Source organism: Drosophila miranda, chromosome 4 (assembly GCF_003369915.1).
Source record: "Drosophila miranda strain MSH22 chromosome 4, D.miranda_PacBio2.1, whole genome shotgun sequence".
Taxonomy (NCBI): domain Eukaryota; kingdom Metazoa; phylum Arthropoda; class Insecta; order Diptera; family Drosophilidae; genus Drosophila; species Drosophila miranda.
In genome coordinates, this window is record NC_046677.1 from 12,547,506 (window position 1) to 12,565,517 (window position 18,012).

Below are 18,012 nucleotides of genomic sequence, written 5' to 3' on the forward strand. Positions count from 1 at the left end.
AATGAATGCATTGAAACGCTAATTAAACGCGTCCTGTAAATTTGTTCTTTCTTGATTATTCTTTAACAAGTTAAATGACATAGTTTTCGAGCTTTGAAAACCATTTGACACGGGAATTCTAAAAGTAGAAGTATATCATGCCATCTCTAGCATCAGGTGTCATCCCTAGATTAGCACAGGCCTTGAAAAAGAATCGGACACCTACACATATAAACACATACACAAACATGGTAAGCGCTGCAGCAGAGCATGGAAAATAGAGGTGGCCACGGAGCGTGTTTTCTTCGTGTTACGATAGTCACACTCTCGTTTGCCTGTGAAGATAAATGATTTTATCCATTGTCGTGCGTGTTCCATACAATACTAAATTTTTGGATGTAAAACAACTACATATTAAATTTCTTCTTTGTTACAGCATCTTCGAGTGATACATTTTAACTGCATGAAGGGCAGCAGCTTCCATCTGGAAGTACATACATAGTAATATTAGTAATTATTCTGCTAAGCTCGACCACGAGCGAGGGGGTATTTACAACCTCCGGACAAATTCAGCATCGGAAGGCATTATTAAGGTTTAATATTAATAAAACTATTACATATATCTATATTGAAATTATGCTATGTCGAGCTGTTCGGTAAATTTTTAAAGATGCAAAAACTATCATTTTTGTTTTGTGAAATGTCGAGTCGTAAAATGTAGGTCGTAAATGCCAAATAACGAAATGTCAACTAAATCATCGCTGCACAAATCCATGAAGCACATGCATAATACATATATGCAAATATCTCTCTGTTATATAAAACAGTTTTGGGTCGTCGTCGTCTTAGTCGTGGTCCTCGTCGCACAATATTTTATGTTGGATCGTCGTGCTCCCGATAGTTTATTCAAAGCAAATGTGGATCTGATATGTCTGACCATTGTAAATTCTTGAAAAAGCGCATTCCATCGAGGATATATTTTTTGTTGCTTAAGCAAGTGGACGCTACTAACAGATATATGCACGCAGCAGTCCACCTCTAGGCTCAAGTGCCATCTCTAGATTTTCCCAAGCCCAGAAAATTAACAGAAACACACATGCATACAAACACAAAAAGTCGAAAGCGGGCAGAAAAGAGAGAGCGCTGAGAGCGAGTGTGCATGTGCCAGAGCGAGAGGGAAGAGAACAGAGGCTCGGTATCACCGCTGCCTCAGCCGACTGGAGCAGCACTGCGCTGCTTCAATTTCACGTGGTCCGCGGCTTATAAAATGTCTTTCTGGCAATTATATTTCCACGGCATTGGGTTCCACGTTCGGATTGGAGCGTAGAGAATGCATACAGTTCGAAAAATGTAGTGCCGTTATCGCCTGCTGCGGTGGTTGCTGCGGTGGTTGCTGCTGCCCGTAAGTTTTATAGCTATTGAGCCGCGGCGCTGTGTGGAGATACTGCTGCCCAAAAGTCTCGTTAATTCTATTGAATTGGAGGCGACCCCGCGCCTTGAAATGTAGGACATCCACAACTCGGCTAGCTGCAAGACGTTTTCTTCAACCACCTCCTGCGAGACGCCACCTCTGGCTACACCCCAGCTGCTGCCACGCCTGCGCCTTTCAAGGGCGCGCGTCATCACGCCACTGGCGATAACCGGCTCCACCTTTCCGGTTGTTGTTGCTTGCGTTCGGGTGGTTCGCCTGGCATTCGGGTTGGCATCTGGCTGGTTGGCGGATAAAGGTTGGCGTTGCCGCTCCAGCTCCCGTTTCGATTCTGACTTGAAAACGGTTTGTGTATTTACGAATTTGAAGTCAGCTTTCAAAAATTCAAAATGGCGGATCCAATAAGGCCTAATTCACTTAAAGCTAACTTCTTCTTTTGAGGCATGGCCCTGATTCTAAAATAACATTTTATAGACGCCGGATAAGTCTCATTATTTTTTATTTCGTTCGCGATAGATACTTCTTATACGTATTTCAGTCCATAAACTTCCGGGATTCTTTGGTCAGCTCGTCCATATATACTCTCATAAGATCTCGGGATCAATAAGTACGAATTTAAAGTCTGTTTTCAAAAATTCAAAATGGCGGATTCAATAAGTCTGGATTTACTTAAAACGAATAACTCTCCAGCCTTGCTACATCTACAGCTACATCTTTCCTCTTTAAATATATCTTTTAAAGAGAAAATAACTCTATAGATGAAAATAGTGCTGGACAATCTCAAGCAAAAATTAAATTTAAACAGCGCCGTCACACAGCCTTCTTCTTTTTCTTTTGATGCATAGCCCTGACTCTAAAATAAAATTTTATAGCCGCCGGATCAGTCTCATTCTTTTTTATTTCGTTCGCGATAGATACTTCTTGTATGCATTTTAGTCCATAAACTTCCGGCATTCTTAAGTCAGCTCGTTCATATATACTCTCATAAAATCTCGGGATCAATAAGTACGAATTTGAGGTCTGTTTTCAAAAATTCAAAATGGCGGATTCAATAGGTCTGGATTCATTTAAAACGAATAACTCCCCGGCCTTGCTACATCTACATCTACATCTTTCCTCCTTAAATAGATCTTTTGAAGAGAAAATAACTCTATAGATGAAGATAATGCTAGACAATCTTAAGCAAAAATTAAATTGAAACAGACCAAGTGGCCATGACGATGACGATGGACATCTACGAAATAAAAGTGTCGCTGGGTCCAACTGAAGTAAGAAATTTTGGAAGTGTTCCCTCCAACGATGATTGAAGGGGGCACAGGACCAAGGGCCATGGCCGTCTACGATATAAAAGCGTCCCTGGGTCCAACTGAAGTAAAAAACTTCCGAATTTTTAAAGCAAAGCCGAAACTGTTTTTTTATTTTTGTTCGAAACTATATCCTCGGAAGTGTAAAACAAACTGTCATCATATATTTAGCCGTGGTTTTGAGAACCAATGAAGTGCACAAGCCTTGTGTATTCGAAGTTTTGAAACTCTTAACAGAGTCCAGATATTTTCTTTTGATTTCTGGGTTAAGATGCTCAGCTTTGATGGAGTCTAAAGCTATTGAAGTATATTCTGCAGTCATAATCGATTATAGCTGCTCCTTATTGTACTTATCTGTCTCCCTATTGCTATAAAATAAGTGGATCGCATCTCTTGGAGCTTCACTGCCGTGAACTATTCGGTCCCTAAGCAACTGAATATCTTCTGACGTCATTACGGCCGATGCGATGTTATTTAGTGCGGTTGCAAAAGGTTGATCATCTCGCTGTCGCATTATCTCTGTAAGTTCGAAAAACTTGAAGCCATCCCAGAGACTAGAGCCAACTACGCATTTCAGTCCATAAACTTCCGGCATTCTTAAGTCAGCTCGTTCATATATACTCTCATAAAATCTCGTGATCAATAAGTACGAATTTGAAGTCTGTTTTCAAAAATTCAAAGTGGCGGATTCAATAGGTCTGGATTCACTTAAAACGAATAAATTCCTTGCCTTGCTACATCTACATCTACATCTTTCCTCTTTATATAGATCTTTTGAAGAGAAAATAACTCTATAGTTGAAAATAGTGCTAGACAATCTCAAGCAAAAATTAAATTGAAACAGCGCCGTGACACAGCCTTCTTCTTTTTCTTTTGAGGCATGGCCCTACCCTAAAATACAATTTTATAGACGCCGTATCAGTCCCTTTCTTTTTTATTTCGTTCGCGATAGATACTTCTTATACGCATTTCAGTCCATAAACTTCCGGCATTCTTTGGTCAGCTCGTCCATATATACTCTCATAAAATCTCGGGATCAATAAGTACGAATTTAAAGTCTGTTTTCAAAAATTCAAAATGGCGGATTCAATAAGTCTGGATTCACTTAAAACGAATAACTCTCCAGCCTTGCTACATCTACATCTTTCCTCTTTAAATAGATCTTTTAAAGAGAAAATAACTCTATAGATGAAAATAGTGCTGGACAATCTCAAGCGAAAATTAAATTGAAAAAGTGCCGTCACACAGCCTTCTTCTTTTTCTTTTGAGGCATGGCCCTGATTCTAAAATAAAATTTTATAGACTCCGGATCAGTCTCATTCTTTTTTATTTCGTTCGTGGTGGATACTTCCCGAGTACTCCTCCACTTTTCAACTTTGGTGGGTGTGTATTCTTGTCCCGAAATATTCGAACAATTTGAAAAATTTTCTAAGAACATGCTTTCAATTTCTTTCAGTTCCATTGAAAGTATGCTGTTGGTACTCACCCGAATGGCCTTTTCTGGATTTTGCATCATCTACTGCCTGATTCCAGGAACGCTCTGTAAAGGTAGCATATACCTTGTATATTTTCCGAATTATCTATTCGGTGCAGTCGTATCTCGACGACATGTTCCGCCTGAAATGAGTATAGCAATACAGGCATGGATAAAATTGCTGGGCATATTTTATTGCTTTTTCATTCGCATAATTTCCATCTGCAATTACTGCCAACAGTTTGCTATGCTCTTCAGGCATTTTTGCTAGAACGCGTCTAGCAGCGTTATATATATTCTCGGTTCCCAATGTTGTGTTGTCAGTTGCTGCCGCCGTCACATGGATATTTTTAAAGTTGCTCAGATCGGCAGTCAGAGCAGCAAAAACTAACATTTCAATTTTTTTTAAAATATATTTAATAGGCCTGAACTCATTCAGGTGTATTTAATTATATTATTGTAACAATTCACTTTAAGTAAACTCGCACTATCTTAAAAAGATTCCGTTACAGACAGCGGCGGTACGAAAAAGCAATACGTGATGCTGTGATTGTATATGTGCCTGATATACTGAGAGGATGCTCCACTCAAACCGAGGGGATGCTTTTCCGGCATGCTCATGTGGGGATGTGCAGTGCACGGAGGCGCTGGCCTTGCAGGTTGGCCATTCCCTGAGGCCGGTGGAGCTGCCTGCGGATGGGGGTGCAGCGGTTGTTCACATGTGCAATTATAATAATAATTATTGTATGTTCGCACAATTCGGAACAATTCACTTTTAGTAAATTCCCAAACACATTCGCACTGACTTCTACTCTCAGAGTAGATAAAAAGATCCCGTTATAGACAGCGGTGGTACGAAAAAACGAGGGGGAACGTTGCGAGCGGCGGCAAAGGCCGCGGCTCTACTTTATACCCGGTACTCAGTCAGTATATACGTGAGCTTATGATCTATGTACATATGTAAGTTATAAAATATATTTAATACGTAAACGCCGCTCGAATTAGCTCCCAATTTAATACATTAAATTGGTACCGAGGGAACACCACGGGGAGGCCATCACGATGCAATGGGGTCACTCTAGCCAAAATATAATCTTGGGGACCTACGAGTCGACTTGAGCTGCTTTTAAAAGCATTTTTAATCTCCATATTCCGCAAAAATTAAAAAAAAAAGTTTTGACAGAACAGCACAGCACTGTTCCATCCAACGATGATTGAAGGCGGCACAAGACCAAGTGGCGATGACGATGACGATGGACATCTACGAAATAAAAGTGTCGCTGGGTCCAACTGAAGTAAGAAATTTTGGAAGTGTTCCCTCCAACGATGATTGAAGGGGGCACAGGACCAAGGGCCATGGACATCTACGAAATAAAAGCGTACATGGGTCCAACTGAAGTAAAAAACTGCCGGACGGAGGAAGAAAATTTGGAAGTGTTCCCTCCAACGACGATTGAAGGGGGCACAGGACCAAGGGCCATGGCCGTCTACGATATAAAAGCGTCCCTGGGTCCAACTGAAGTAAAAAACTGCCGAATTTTTAAAGCAAAGCCGAAACTGTTTTTTTATTTTTGTTCGAAACTATATCCTCGGAAGTGTAAAACAAACTGTCATCATATATTTAGCCGTGGTTTTGAGAACCAATGAAGTGCACAAGCCTTGTGTATTCGAAGTTTTGAAACTCTTAACAGAGTCCAGATATTTTCTTTTGATTTCTGGGTTAAGATGCTCAGCTTTGATGGAGTCTAAAGCTATTGAAGTATATTCTGCAGTCATAATCGATTATAGCTGCTCCTTATTGTACTTATCTGTCTCCCTATTGCTATAAAATAAGTGGATCGCATCTCTTGGAGCTTCACTGCCGTAAACTATTCGGTCCCTAAGCAACTGAATATCTTCTGACGTCATTACGGCCGATGCGATGTTATTTAGTGCGGTTGCAAAAGGTTGACCATCTCGCTGTCGCATTATCTCTGTAAGTTCGAAAAACTTGAAGCCACCCCAGAGACTAGAGCCAACTATCGCACTGTATGGATTATGCGTTCCTGATGAGGATTTGAATATCCAACGATCACCTACTGGACATAACTGCCACCAAAAGGACTCTCGGGCCTTGAAAATATTTGTTTTAGGCGAATATCCAAATATGAAAACACTTTTTCACCGACCATAGAAATTTCATCAATTATAGGAATTTTAAGATCAATAATCTTGAACGCAAGGTATGTAACAAATCTGGACCCAATTGTTTAAAAGCATGGTTGGATTGATTGAGAGGTAAAGAAAACATTGAGTGATGTGTGGCACCTCCAATACCAAATGCAGCTTTTCCTGTGGGAGCACACAGCTGAACTTTAACAGTTTCTGGGTTAGATCCTGGTCTACGATTAAACTCCTGGGAAATGGTCTGAAAAATTGTTGATATGGTTCTACTCTTTCCGACGCCTGCGCCGCCACCTACAAACTCATAAAAAACGGCCTCCGTGATCACCTCAATGCTCTCCTACTGCCCAGTGGGCCAAACCTTCGTAACAATACGTTACAATAAATTTGCGAGCCTTTTGCGATATTGTTTTCGAGTCTTTTATGATATCTTTTGTGAGCCGAAAGTAATATTAAAAGTTACGCACTATTTTTATACCCGATACTCAAAATGAGTATTGGGGTATATTAGATTTGTGGTAAAAGTGGATGTGTGTCCAGAAGGAATCGTTTCCGACCCCATAAAGTATATATATTCTTGATCAGCATCAATAGCCGAGTCGATTGAGCCCTGTCTGTCTGTCCGTCTGTCCGTCCGTCCGTCCGTCCGTCCGTCCCCTTCAGCGCCTAGTGCTCAAAGACTATAAGATCTAGAGCAACGATGTTTTGGATCCAGACTTCTGTGATATGTCACTGCTACAAAAATATTTCAAAACTTCGCCCCGCCCACTTCCGCCCCCACAAAGGACGAAAATCTGTGGCATCCACATTTTTAAAGATACGATAAAACCAAAAACGCAGAATCGTAGAGAATGACTATATGTTTTAGAATGTAAAATCTCAACCAGACCGTTTAATTATTATAGCCAAAATCAAGAAAACAATTTCATTCTTTCTCGCTCTGTCTCTCTCTAACACACAGGTTTCATGGTCGGTTTTGCCAATTGCAAAATATGAGTTCAAGGATCTCAGAACCTATAAGAGCCAGAGCAACCAAATTTGGTATCCACACTCCTGTGATATCGGACCTTGACCGTTTCGTGTCCAAATTTCGCCACACCCCCTTCCGCCCCCGCAAAGGACGAAAATCTGGGGCATCCACAAATCTCAGAGACTATTAAGGCTAGAGTAACCAAATTTGGTATCCGCACTTCTGTTAGATTTCACTATAAAACGTATATCTCAGAATTTCGCCCCACCCCCTTCCGCCCCCACAAAGGACGAAAATCTGTTGCATCCACAATATTGCACATTTGAGAAAACTAAAAACGCAGAATCATAGATAACGACCATATCTATCAGATTGCTGAATCTGGACCAGATCAGATAATTTTTATAGCCAAAAGGAACAAATCAATTTGCACTGGCTACGCAGCGCCCGACGTCACGCTCAGACTGATTTTCTGTCTCTCTCGCACGCACTCTTTGTCGTGTCGTTTAATATTAGCAGCGTCTGCCGGAGGAGAGCCATACTGACTTAGTATCGGGTATAACTGTAGAGTTGCGGTGTCCGCAGCAACTCACAACGTTCCCCCTCGTTTTTTTTTTTTTACACTTTTTTCATTTTTATACTACAAAAATTAGGTTAGTGAATTAAGTTTAATTTGCTTATGCCCTTTCGAGATTCTGTCCTGGGCGTATTGGAAGAATTTTCGGTCAAAATCGTCGTCTTCCAAAGAAAATATTTCATTAAATCTCGCTGTAAAAAAATAATCATCTCTATTATATTACAATATACATATTAATTTGAAAATATTACTTGCTACGGATGGCTCGAATAACCCGCAAGCCCTTTATACACTTTTTGGCATCATTAGCGATAATGGACCGCCAAGAGCCCCGACATCATTAACCCTGCGATCTGTACAAATATAAATTTGAATATATTTGGCAAATTTAGCTCGTGAGTTTAACGCAAAACACTTACCACATTTTTAAAGAAATTTTCCTCCTTCAATCTAGCTGCATTTAATTCAAAATTTCATGGCAGAGTCCGTTGAAACTCTCATATTTCGTGAAGCTGGGAAGCGTCAAACCGAACATATGCCGCTGTTATAAACAAGTCTCATGTCATTAAATTTCCAAGCTACGATTTATTGAGAAACGCTAAAGTAAAATGCTAACACCCGAAAGTTTTCACGTAAAAATACGATGGAAGATTTAATGCATGCTCTTCTATTTACATCTGATCCTGTAATTTCAAAGTTATCAAAATTGTCATCGAGGCTTTCCAAAGAAAATATAGAGTTGGATAAAGAAGTTCCAGATTTGCTATTTGATGCCAACTTTGAAAAAGACGTTTTATGTTCCGATAGTTCAGATATTGGCATTTAAATATATTTAAAATTACATAAGTTACACTGGTAAACTATTTTCAGAATGGTATTTTAAAATCTTTAAATATTTTGAATAGATATTCAGAACTATCTATTTGATATAGTTGACTGATTCTACTGAATATTGGAACAATCATCCGGCTATTAACAATCATGCTAAACTAAAAATGTAATTAAGATATCTCTTAAATTACGCTTGTTATTATTATGTGCGCTGTGCCGGACTGCTGTTTGACATGTTCGTTAATGTTATATAAAGCTAGGTACACACGATGCAAGTAATTTGCAGCAAGTTGAAAATAATTTGCAGCAAAAGTTTTCACATATGTTCACACCAATGTAAATATTGCATGAAAATGTCTTGCCTTAACCGATTTATGTTTTGCACGCAAACTTTTGCATGGCTATTTCGTGCAATATATTGCGTTAATGTCTACACGTGTTTCCATTTTTTGTTTGCAGTGCTTGCAAGTGACACTCATTTGCAAGTTCTGTTGTTTTGAGAAAGTCAAGGAATATCGACTTGTTTATATTATGTCGGCAAAAAATCGAGAGCTGTTGCTATTGCTATATTAGCAACTTTAATAAAACTTAAAAAAGTAAGAAGATTAGAGTCTGCAAAAAAAAAAAGTGTTGGGTGAAAGAGTGGATTTCCAAAAGAGATGAAAAAGGAGTGCATCAGAACCTTTTAAAAGAGCTACAAAATGGCAATGATACAAACTATTACAATTTTTTTCGCATGTCAGTCAGTGATTTCAATTTTTTATTAGAAAAAGTAAAAAACTGCATAACTAAACAAGACACTGTAATGCGACTAGCCCTGACATTGCGTTTTTTAGCCACGGGTATGTATTAAATATAATTAACATTTTTATGAACTTTTAATTAATATTTTTATTGATGTAATTTAATTTTTTACTGGTGATTCATATCATTCTCTGATGTTTCTTTTGCGCATTCCTGTGAGTACGATAGCAAGCATTGTGCCGGAGTGTTGTCGAGTGTTATTCCTCAAAAGGGAATATCTTAAAGTAAGTATGTAAATTATATATGCATTATCTTTTTTACCACCTTAAAAGCCAAAAACTGGAAAATTGGTAGACGAGTACACGATATTAGGTGTGGAACAAGTAGAAGTGCCCTCGCTATCAATTTCCGATACTTCCAAAATAGCTCTTTGAATTTTTCTGCGAAGCACAAGTCTATTTTGGTGTGATTTCAACAATCTGAGCTCAGATGCAACGAAATCACCGAACACCTGATGGTCATCCGCTGGCTTATCGAGTAAAGCGCTTGCCTTTTTAATAAGCCGATCTTCTTCCTTAAATTCTATCTCGTCACGTTTTCTTCTTTTTTTTGCTTTGGATGTACTTTGGATTTTTTGTTTCGCCTGATGGTGATATATATATATATAAAATAAGTAATTACTACGATATTTTCAATAAATTGTACTACTTACCAAATTTTGAATTTTATATTTATTTCCGTCGTAATTTTTAATAAATTTAAGCGCATCGAAAAACTCCCATTTGCTGGTATAGTTGTCCGATCTACCCTGGCCACTCTTTTTTTGCTTCACTCTGCGCACCTCTTGCAAAAATTGTGTGCGCAAATGATGAATTTTTGTTTTTATTTCATCATCACTTTTGTCTAATTTTTCAGCAATTTCGCGATAAGCATTTTGCTTTTTATGCTTATTTTTATAGTCTGCTGACGAGACATCCCATAAAACAGAATAATTCTCGTACAATTTAATGAATTTTATCGTTCTCTCGCGATCCCACATGTTGCTTTGCTTGCTGCAATATTGCGACTGAAAGCAAACAGCACATGCAAACAAGAAAGCAACTGACGCAACCAAGGTAACGACAAAAATCCTGTATACAGACGACCAGCATAAATAGTTGCCGCAAACAGTTATGGCAAATTTATTGTTTGCAGCAAAATGTTTGCACTGTTCAAACGTGCAAATTTGATTGCAGCAATCAACTTATTGCAAATTGTTTGCATTCGTGCTTTACGGGATCCGGAGTTTCTTCCGTATCATGCTCTTATTAAGTCCGTTTGTGATAGTTTTGCGTGACTCTGGTCGTCGCTCGGCTTTTGTCCGGTAACTGCTCATTTTTGAGTCAGTCTGCGAGCATTTAGCGAGACTTCACTCATCGTTCCCGATGAGTCCTTCCCATCCATTGGAAGGTCCTCTACAGAAAATAGATGGTATCATGCGAAAAGTGGACTATTTAAACATTTTGCAATCCCATCATCCCAGTTTTCTGGGCTTATTCAACTAGATGGGGATCTGAAGCACACTGCGAAAATTGTTCGGGAAAGGCTGGGAAATAAAAATTTTAAATTGATGGATTGGCCAGCTCAAAGTCCCGACCTCAATCCGATTGAAAACTTATGGTCAATCGCCCCATCTAACATAGGCGAGAGCTGGAGCAGTGTAGAATTGGAATTGGAGCCGTATTCCGAAAGATGTTTTAAAGAAATTGGTAGAGAGTATGCCAAACCGTATTTATAAAGTAATTCTTATAAAACCTGCAAAACTGAGTACCTCTTTGTAAAAGAAAGATTATAGGCAGTCGGCGGGCTTGCTGTCTAATGTTGAAGTCGGACGCCAGAGCCGAAAACACTGGGAGCGTAGGCAGAGCGGTTTAGGGACAGTCACATCAATATACTGTATGGTTAGTGCTTCAGGTTATCTTTCAGCTTTCGTGTGTTTTTTGTAAGTTAAGAGGAAGGATTTACAAGAAGAATTCATTAACAGTATTTTTTTATGCGGATTACGTTCGCCTGTTTAAATAGAGGGGTGTTATGTGGTCTAAGCTAAGTTTTTTATCGGTATATTTACGGTATATTTTGAAACTGTGACGTATATTTCGGTATATTTCTGACGGTGAGACCGTATATTTTATCCATATGCCCACTGGTTTCGTCACTCGCCAAAAACAACAAATTTCGTGAAAATCGTAATCAAAGTGCTTAAATTTGTTGCATTATTTGTGCTCGCAGAGCTTTCGAAAGCTACAAGCCGTCAAGTACAAGCCGTGCCGTGCAAACGCTGGCGAGATAAAAAAAAACAAACTAAAATACCAGTACAAAAAACCCCAAAACGAGCGCAGAGGAATTTCACCATAGCACAAAGAACAGGGCGGAGCGGAGTGGCTGCCAGCGCAGAGTGTCTTCATTGCAATTAAACATGAAATTTTCTGCAACGACAACCAGAGCACAACATTTTTGTAGAATCGCCCAGCCAGAAGAGCACCAACAGCCGCGCACCTGTATAAATAAAATACGATCGCGTCCAGTGTCAACCTTCATTCCGCAATTGCAATCGGTGTTCACCATTTCCAAACGCCGCGTGCAGCAGCAGCAGCAATACCACCAAAGACAATTGTGTAGGATTGCTAAAAATTGGAAGCATCAAAGCTTTTGCATAGCTGCGTCCTGATCAAAATATCTCCTGATCTCTAACCTAAAACCCAACTAAATTCAAATTTAACCTAAATTCTCGAGACAAAATCAATAAATCGGAAGGAACACGTGCGTTCGGTTGCCGCCAAAGCGAGTAGACATTTTTTTTGTCGTGTAGACTTCTCTGCGGTCAGAGTCGAGGACCCACTCGGCTACAGGGTATTTATTCCCTTTTGAGTTTGTGTTCAACTGAGCAGGCAGGTCGACAATACCAACGAAAACGTCATCGTTTTCAAATAAAATTTGTGAGAAACGCAAAATCAAAAACATCAACATGCCGCGACGCAATAAGAAATCAGGAGGAGGACAAGGCAAAGGTAAGTTACAAAAGAAGACGACAAAGAAAGAGATTGTATTGCGGTGTGAGTGTGCGAGTTTGTGAGTGGTGGTGGGAGTGGGGGTGTGGGAGGGAGGCGAGGCAAATGCAAGCGAAATTTCTACAGCTGCTTTGCCTGACCTTTGCATTAGTCATGCGACGACGAAAATACTCTTTAAATATGTATGCATGTATTTAGCGGCTGCCCACAACCTGTTTGGCATGAAATGAAATAATTATTTTTTTTGTGTTGTTGCTGTGCTGGCATGAAAAGCTTTTCACGCGCTCGTCGCTCAGCTGGCAACAATACAGCTATATAAGAAGCGGAATCTATACAAATGTGTATGTGCATGTGTGTATAAATAAATACAAAAAATACATACGTTCAATGCCAGCTTATCAAAACCGATTTCATACAGGCACACCCGCATGTATGCATGTGTTCAAGTAAATACATGTGCAAGTGCCTTCCATCAGCGGGTATCAAGAGGGATATCAGTCTCGGAGAGCATAGGATAGAGAATGGGAACATTTCCCCAATAAATGCGCATTAGTTGGGTTCTTTGGGTTCAATTGAGCGTATGGGACTCATCTGTGTATAAGTCAAAAAGAATCGAGTTGGAGGAAGTCCGTTTGACATGATGATCCCCTGAAAAGCAATTAACCTAATTAATTCTAAATAGTTCGAGTACTTGTACTATTTCCGAATTCCCACTATAAATAAGCACGCGGTAGTCTTTTTCTGTTAGTGATGCACCCCACCTATAGACATTGTGACCCACAAATTATGCAACTATTATGCAGGCATACAATACGTGTGTACATACATCAATACGTACAATTGTACATACTACGCTCAAACACAGATTGGTTTACTCTCCCTCTCCCTCCATCCCTGTCGCTTCATCCTAAGCAAAAGCAACTTTCAAAAGCAAACACAGCCCCACTTTTTGCCCAACAGCTGGTTTTCTTCCTCTTCTCGCTCTTGTTGTTACCGCATTTGTTGTTGCCTGCGAATGGTTTTGTGAAAGGTGGAAAATGCTAGACGGAGACGGAAATTGCCTTGTCCCAAATAGCCAGGTGGGAAAGTTGTGCGCGTGGACGCAGGTTTTTCTTCGAAAAGAAAATGAAACAAAACTTGTTGCACAACGTTGACTCTAAAACTGTTTCCCTGAAGGTCATTCACGGCAGCACCAAATGTAAATCAATTTCTCTTTGTGTATAGAGATATGTACACATGTACATGCATATGTACTTATATCATGACAACGAGGAAAAAGGCGGAAAGCTTGGCCAACCCAATGATTGACTCATTTCTCAAACAGTTTGACAAGCGGGAATGTGAACCGTTGTGCTTTTATTAATGCACCGATCGCTACAGTTTCCCTCAAACCCATTACAGTTTTAAATACTAAATTCTTTTCCTTCCACTCCATTCCCATCTGTTCAACAGGTCGGACTAATGAGTCGAACTCCGAGGACGAGTCCTTTGATAATGTGAGCGTCTATTCGCACGTCTCGGAGGTTGCCTCCTCGGAGGCCAACGACGACCTGGCCAATGAGCGTTTCGAGGAGAAATTCGAGAAGGCTCTGGAACAGGCCACCGAGAAGTCGGCCCAGACCCGTGTTCAGGCCCTCCAGGCTATCTGTGAGCTGCTGATGCACCGCTATATGCCCGATTTCGTAGAGGACCGCAAGATGACGCTGATGGACTTTGTGGAGAAGAGCATCCGTCGCGGCAAGGGTCAAGAGCAGGTTTGGGGCGCACGTCTGGCCCCCCTGCTGGTACTTCAGATGGGCGGCGACAAGGGAATCTCCAAGGCCATGAACCAGTTTCTGTTGACCACCGTTCAGGACAAGTCCATCGGCTTCGACGCCAGAGGCAAGTGCGTCACGGCTCTTGGACTGCTCAGCTTCTTGGGCTGCGAGGATGTCGCCGAATTGGTCCGCCTGATGCAGTATTTCGAGGCCATCTTTGCCGGCAGCTATCTGCGGGGCGACGACAAGACCCCAGTGTCGGTCACCGCCGAAGCGGGAGCTCTGCATGCCGAGTCTTTAAGTGCTTGGGGCCTGCTCCTGACTCTCATACCACCGGGTGATTTCGTGTCGCTGATGACCACCGGAAACAACATGTTCCCGTAAGTCCTTAAACCCCAACGATTATAGCACCAGAAATGACTTATTAAATGCCGTTCACTCACTTTTAGATCGATCAAGAAGTTCTTGGGCCTCTTGCAGTCCCCACATTTGGATGTCCGCATGGCCGCTGGCGAAACCATTGCGTTGATACTGGAATCGGGTCGTGCCCACGATGACGACTTCCTTGAGGAAGAAATCGCCGAGCTGAGCGAGGCTGTCAAGCAGCTGGCCACCGATTCGCACAAGTATCGGGCCAAGCGCGATCGCAAGGCTCAGCGTGCAACCTTCCGGGATGTGTTGCGTTATCTAGAGGTGAGTGGACAACACAGAACCCCCCTCCCCCACCCAGTAAGAGACCAGAACCCACTAAGAAACAACAAGTTTTATTTACTTATTTATTTACTTGAACCAAAAATGCAAACTCCAGAGGGCACGAGATCAACAGGACATTCGAGTAGGGCTGATTGCAAGGATGATCCAATTGCAATTTACGGCTTCATGTCGTTGCAGGTGAACTTGAGCTCGTGCTTGCAGTAGTTTGCGAGACATTTTGAGTGGTCGTGCAACTTGTTTCTCATGATTACACAGCCGTTGCGGCTTATCGAGTCCATGTATTCGGTGAAGTCGGGCACCTTCCTATAGGTGGCCGGTGCCGCGTTCCAGTGGGAATTGTTTCCCGACGCGACGAAGCGCGAGGAGTCCGCGAACGTGGTCTTGAAGGGCTTGTATGTCTTCTCGCACTCATCCGGCGACATCTCGTAGCCCATGGAGGTTTCCCTGTCCAGTTCGTTCATCACATTCGAGCGGAACTCGGAGCAGGGCGCCTTGTTGGTCAGGAACTTGTTGGCATTCAGCTTGGAGGCCTCGTCCTCGGTCTTGAGACTCTCGTATATGCCCTCGGGATACTCGTTCATCGCACAGAAGTCGATCTGGTACGTTGTGAACATGCGGTTCTTCTCCAGCCGACGGCTGAGCTCCTCCTTGGGCATCACCTTCAGTCGCTCGTACAGATCGGGGTAGACAGTGCGCAGGATCTTGAGAAAGCGGTTTGGCTGCAGCTTGAAGCAGTCCGTTTCCTCAGAGAAGGCCATCTTGTCCACCTGATCCTGGGCCAGGGCCGTGGGTATGAGCCGTGGATCCACCAGTCTTCCCATTGGCGCAATGCCCGTCCACTCCACGCCCGAGCAGTCCTTCGAGGCATCAGATGGCGCCTTGATCTTCTCCTCATCAATACACTGACATTCGACGACCTTTGCGCCCTCTTGTCCCTCAAAGCCCTTGGCTCTGGTGAGGAACTCGTATCGCTTGGCGTTGGGCGGAACGTAGTCATGTTGATATGTGGTCACCAGCATTTCAATCGAAAAGAATTCAAAATGTTGCAAAAGTTACAAGAAACGATAACCAAATTGAATCAATTTTTTATTTTTGGAATTTTGTACACTTTTTTTTGTTACTATTTTTTACTAAAAAAATTTATCTGATCATAGAATTTGATCTATTCCATACGGAAGTAAAACTTAAAATGAGGAAAATTCGCATTTCCCCTTACAAAATTTCGAAAATTGATTTGAATTTCCATTCCATGCCTATTCGATGTTACGAAAAATGTTCTGTGTATTATTTTAGGAGGACATTTCTCCGGAAATCAACATTCGCTTTGGCACGGAGTCCTTGACACTGGATTCATGGTCCATTCACCACCAGTATTCGGCCCTCTGCACAGTGATGGGGCCTGGAATGACCTCCCAGCTGCAGGAGAACGAGTTCATACGCGACATTTTCGAGCTGGGAGCGCGTCCCACCAACACTGGCATCAATGGCAATGCCAAGATAAAGCCGACCAAGCTGGAGCGCGTAAGTTGATTGATCAGACATCTAGGATCTCTCTAACGAACAGGTTTCATCATCTCCATCCCTTAGCATCTGGTGAACGCTGCCGCGTTCAAGGCACGCTCCATTTCGCGTGGAAAGAATCGGGACAAGAGATCGGCCGTCGTCACTTAAAGCTGCAAAAATAAACCATCCCTCTACTCGCCAACAGCGAAACAGCATCCCAAAACAAAACAGAACAAAACGAAACCTCTCAAAATCCCATAGCCAACGACCCGCTAGTTGAATTGTGTCTATTCTAATTGTAGCTTGAACAGGGCATAGCATAGCCAAAGCTGAAACTAAGTCTAAATTTAGGATATGTTTCTGGAAAAACAGCAAATGCAACAAAATTGAAACAAAATATTTATAAGCACTAAACACGAGCATAGGCCATTATTATTAAAATATTAGCACTAACACAATATTAAATTGTGTGTGCTTCGATCTGAATTATTGCACATCTTTTGTTGTTATGTATATGAAATTTAGCCTGTACTCGTCGCATGACTCCCCGCTTTCGGGGCGCTGGGGCGGGACATGCCTCTTACGTTGTTGATCTTGATTTACACTATAAATATATACATCCAAACCTACATATACTTTATATATAGAATCTAAAACAAAACTATTTCTACTTCGATGTCGTTGCTAAAAGTAGTTCAAAACAAAACAAAAAAAAAGAAACGAAAAAAACTAAAGTTAGTCAAAGATCGACTATGCTTTTTATTATGCATATTATATAAGCTATATAAATACATTTATTTTATAGTCATTACATGTAAAATAAATAACTTTAGGCCTAAAAACTCAATGAAATGCATTTCTGTCTGGGCTTTGTTCTCGGTCTCGTATGGGGGCGGCAGTGGAAAAGCGCTTAAGAAAGCGAAACGAAAATCCTTCCTGCGTACAGCAGAATCGGTCTGGACAACATACGAGTATATTTTTAAATCTAGCTTGAAGGGTATTTCCTTTAAATGCGTTTCGGTGGATAGATTTGTCAATCCAATTGATCCAAATACACCAGCAAACAATTGTCTGTCCAACATTCATCTATTTGTAAAATTGTCCAAAGAGTAATCAACTACATCTTTTATTAATCGGAATACCACAAATGGATATACCCAAGAAAAATCCAAAAATTTTCCAAAATAAAAGATGTTTTCTTCCTGTATTTTGTGTTACTTCATATTCACTTCAAAATGGCCACGAAGAGGTATTGCTGTATTTTTTTCCTAATAAAAGAAAAAAGATCCAAAGTTTTATTTGATGGAATGTATTCACCGAAAAGTAAATTGACTTTCTATAAAAGCATTATATTTCTCTTCTAAAGAACTCCTAAAAAATAGTTGTCTATATTATCTGCTTGGGTTATGTTCTTCTAAAGAACTTTTGCAAATCTGTCAAAAACAAATTCATACCTTATTCGTGTCTCAATATTTCGAATGATAAGATCCGAATTGGTAGTTAACGAATAAATTGTTTTC

The 18,012-nt window shown here is 40.9% G+C and overlaps 2 protein-coding genes and 1 long non-coding RNA gene across 3 annotated transcripts; 1 reads left to right on the forward strand and 2 right to left on the reverse strand.

Annotated features, from left to right (window-relative positions):
• Positions 1-7,918: 7,918 nt before the first annotated feature.
• Positions 7,919-9,795, reverse strand: LOC108164173. Its single transcript, XR_001775798.2, has 3 exons — positions 8,316-9,795; positions 8,148-8,249; positions 7,919-8,087 (listed from the first exon to the last, which is right to left on the reverse strand). It is a non-coding gene; the product is annotated as an uncharacterized LOC108164173 (long non-coding RNA).
• Positions 9,796-11,654: 1,859 nt separating this feature from the next.
• Positions 11,655-17,208, forward strand: LOC108162615 (interferon-related developmental regulator 2). The gene is made up of 5 exons (XM_017297433.1): positions 11,655-12,518; positions 13,971-14,655; positions 14,725-14,968; positions 16,283-16,510; positions 16,577-17,208. Exons 1-5 carry the CDS (start codon positions 12,476-12,478, stop codon positions 16,658-16,660), a joined length of 1,284 nt encoding a protein of 427 aa, XP_017152922.1. The 5' UTR covers positions 11,655-12,475; the 3' UTR covers positions 16,661-17,208.
• Positions 15,038-16,169, reverse strand: LOC108162616. The gene has a single exon (XM_017297434.2). The coding sequence runs from the start codon at positions 16,006-16,008 to the stop codon at positions 15,145-15,147; it is 864 nt and encodes a 287-aa protein (XP_017152923.1). The 5' UTR covers positions 16,009-16,169; the 3' UTR covers positions 15,038-15,144.
• Positions 17,209-18,012: the final 804 nt, after the last annotated feature.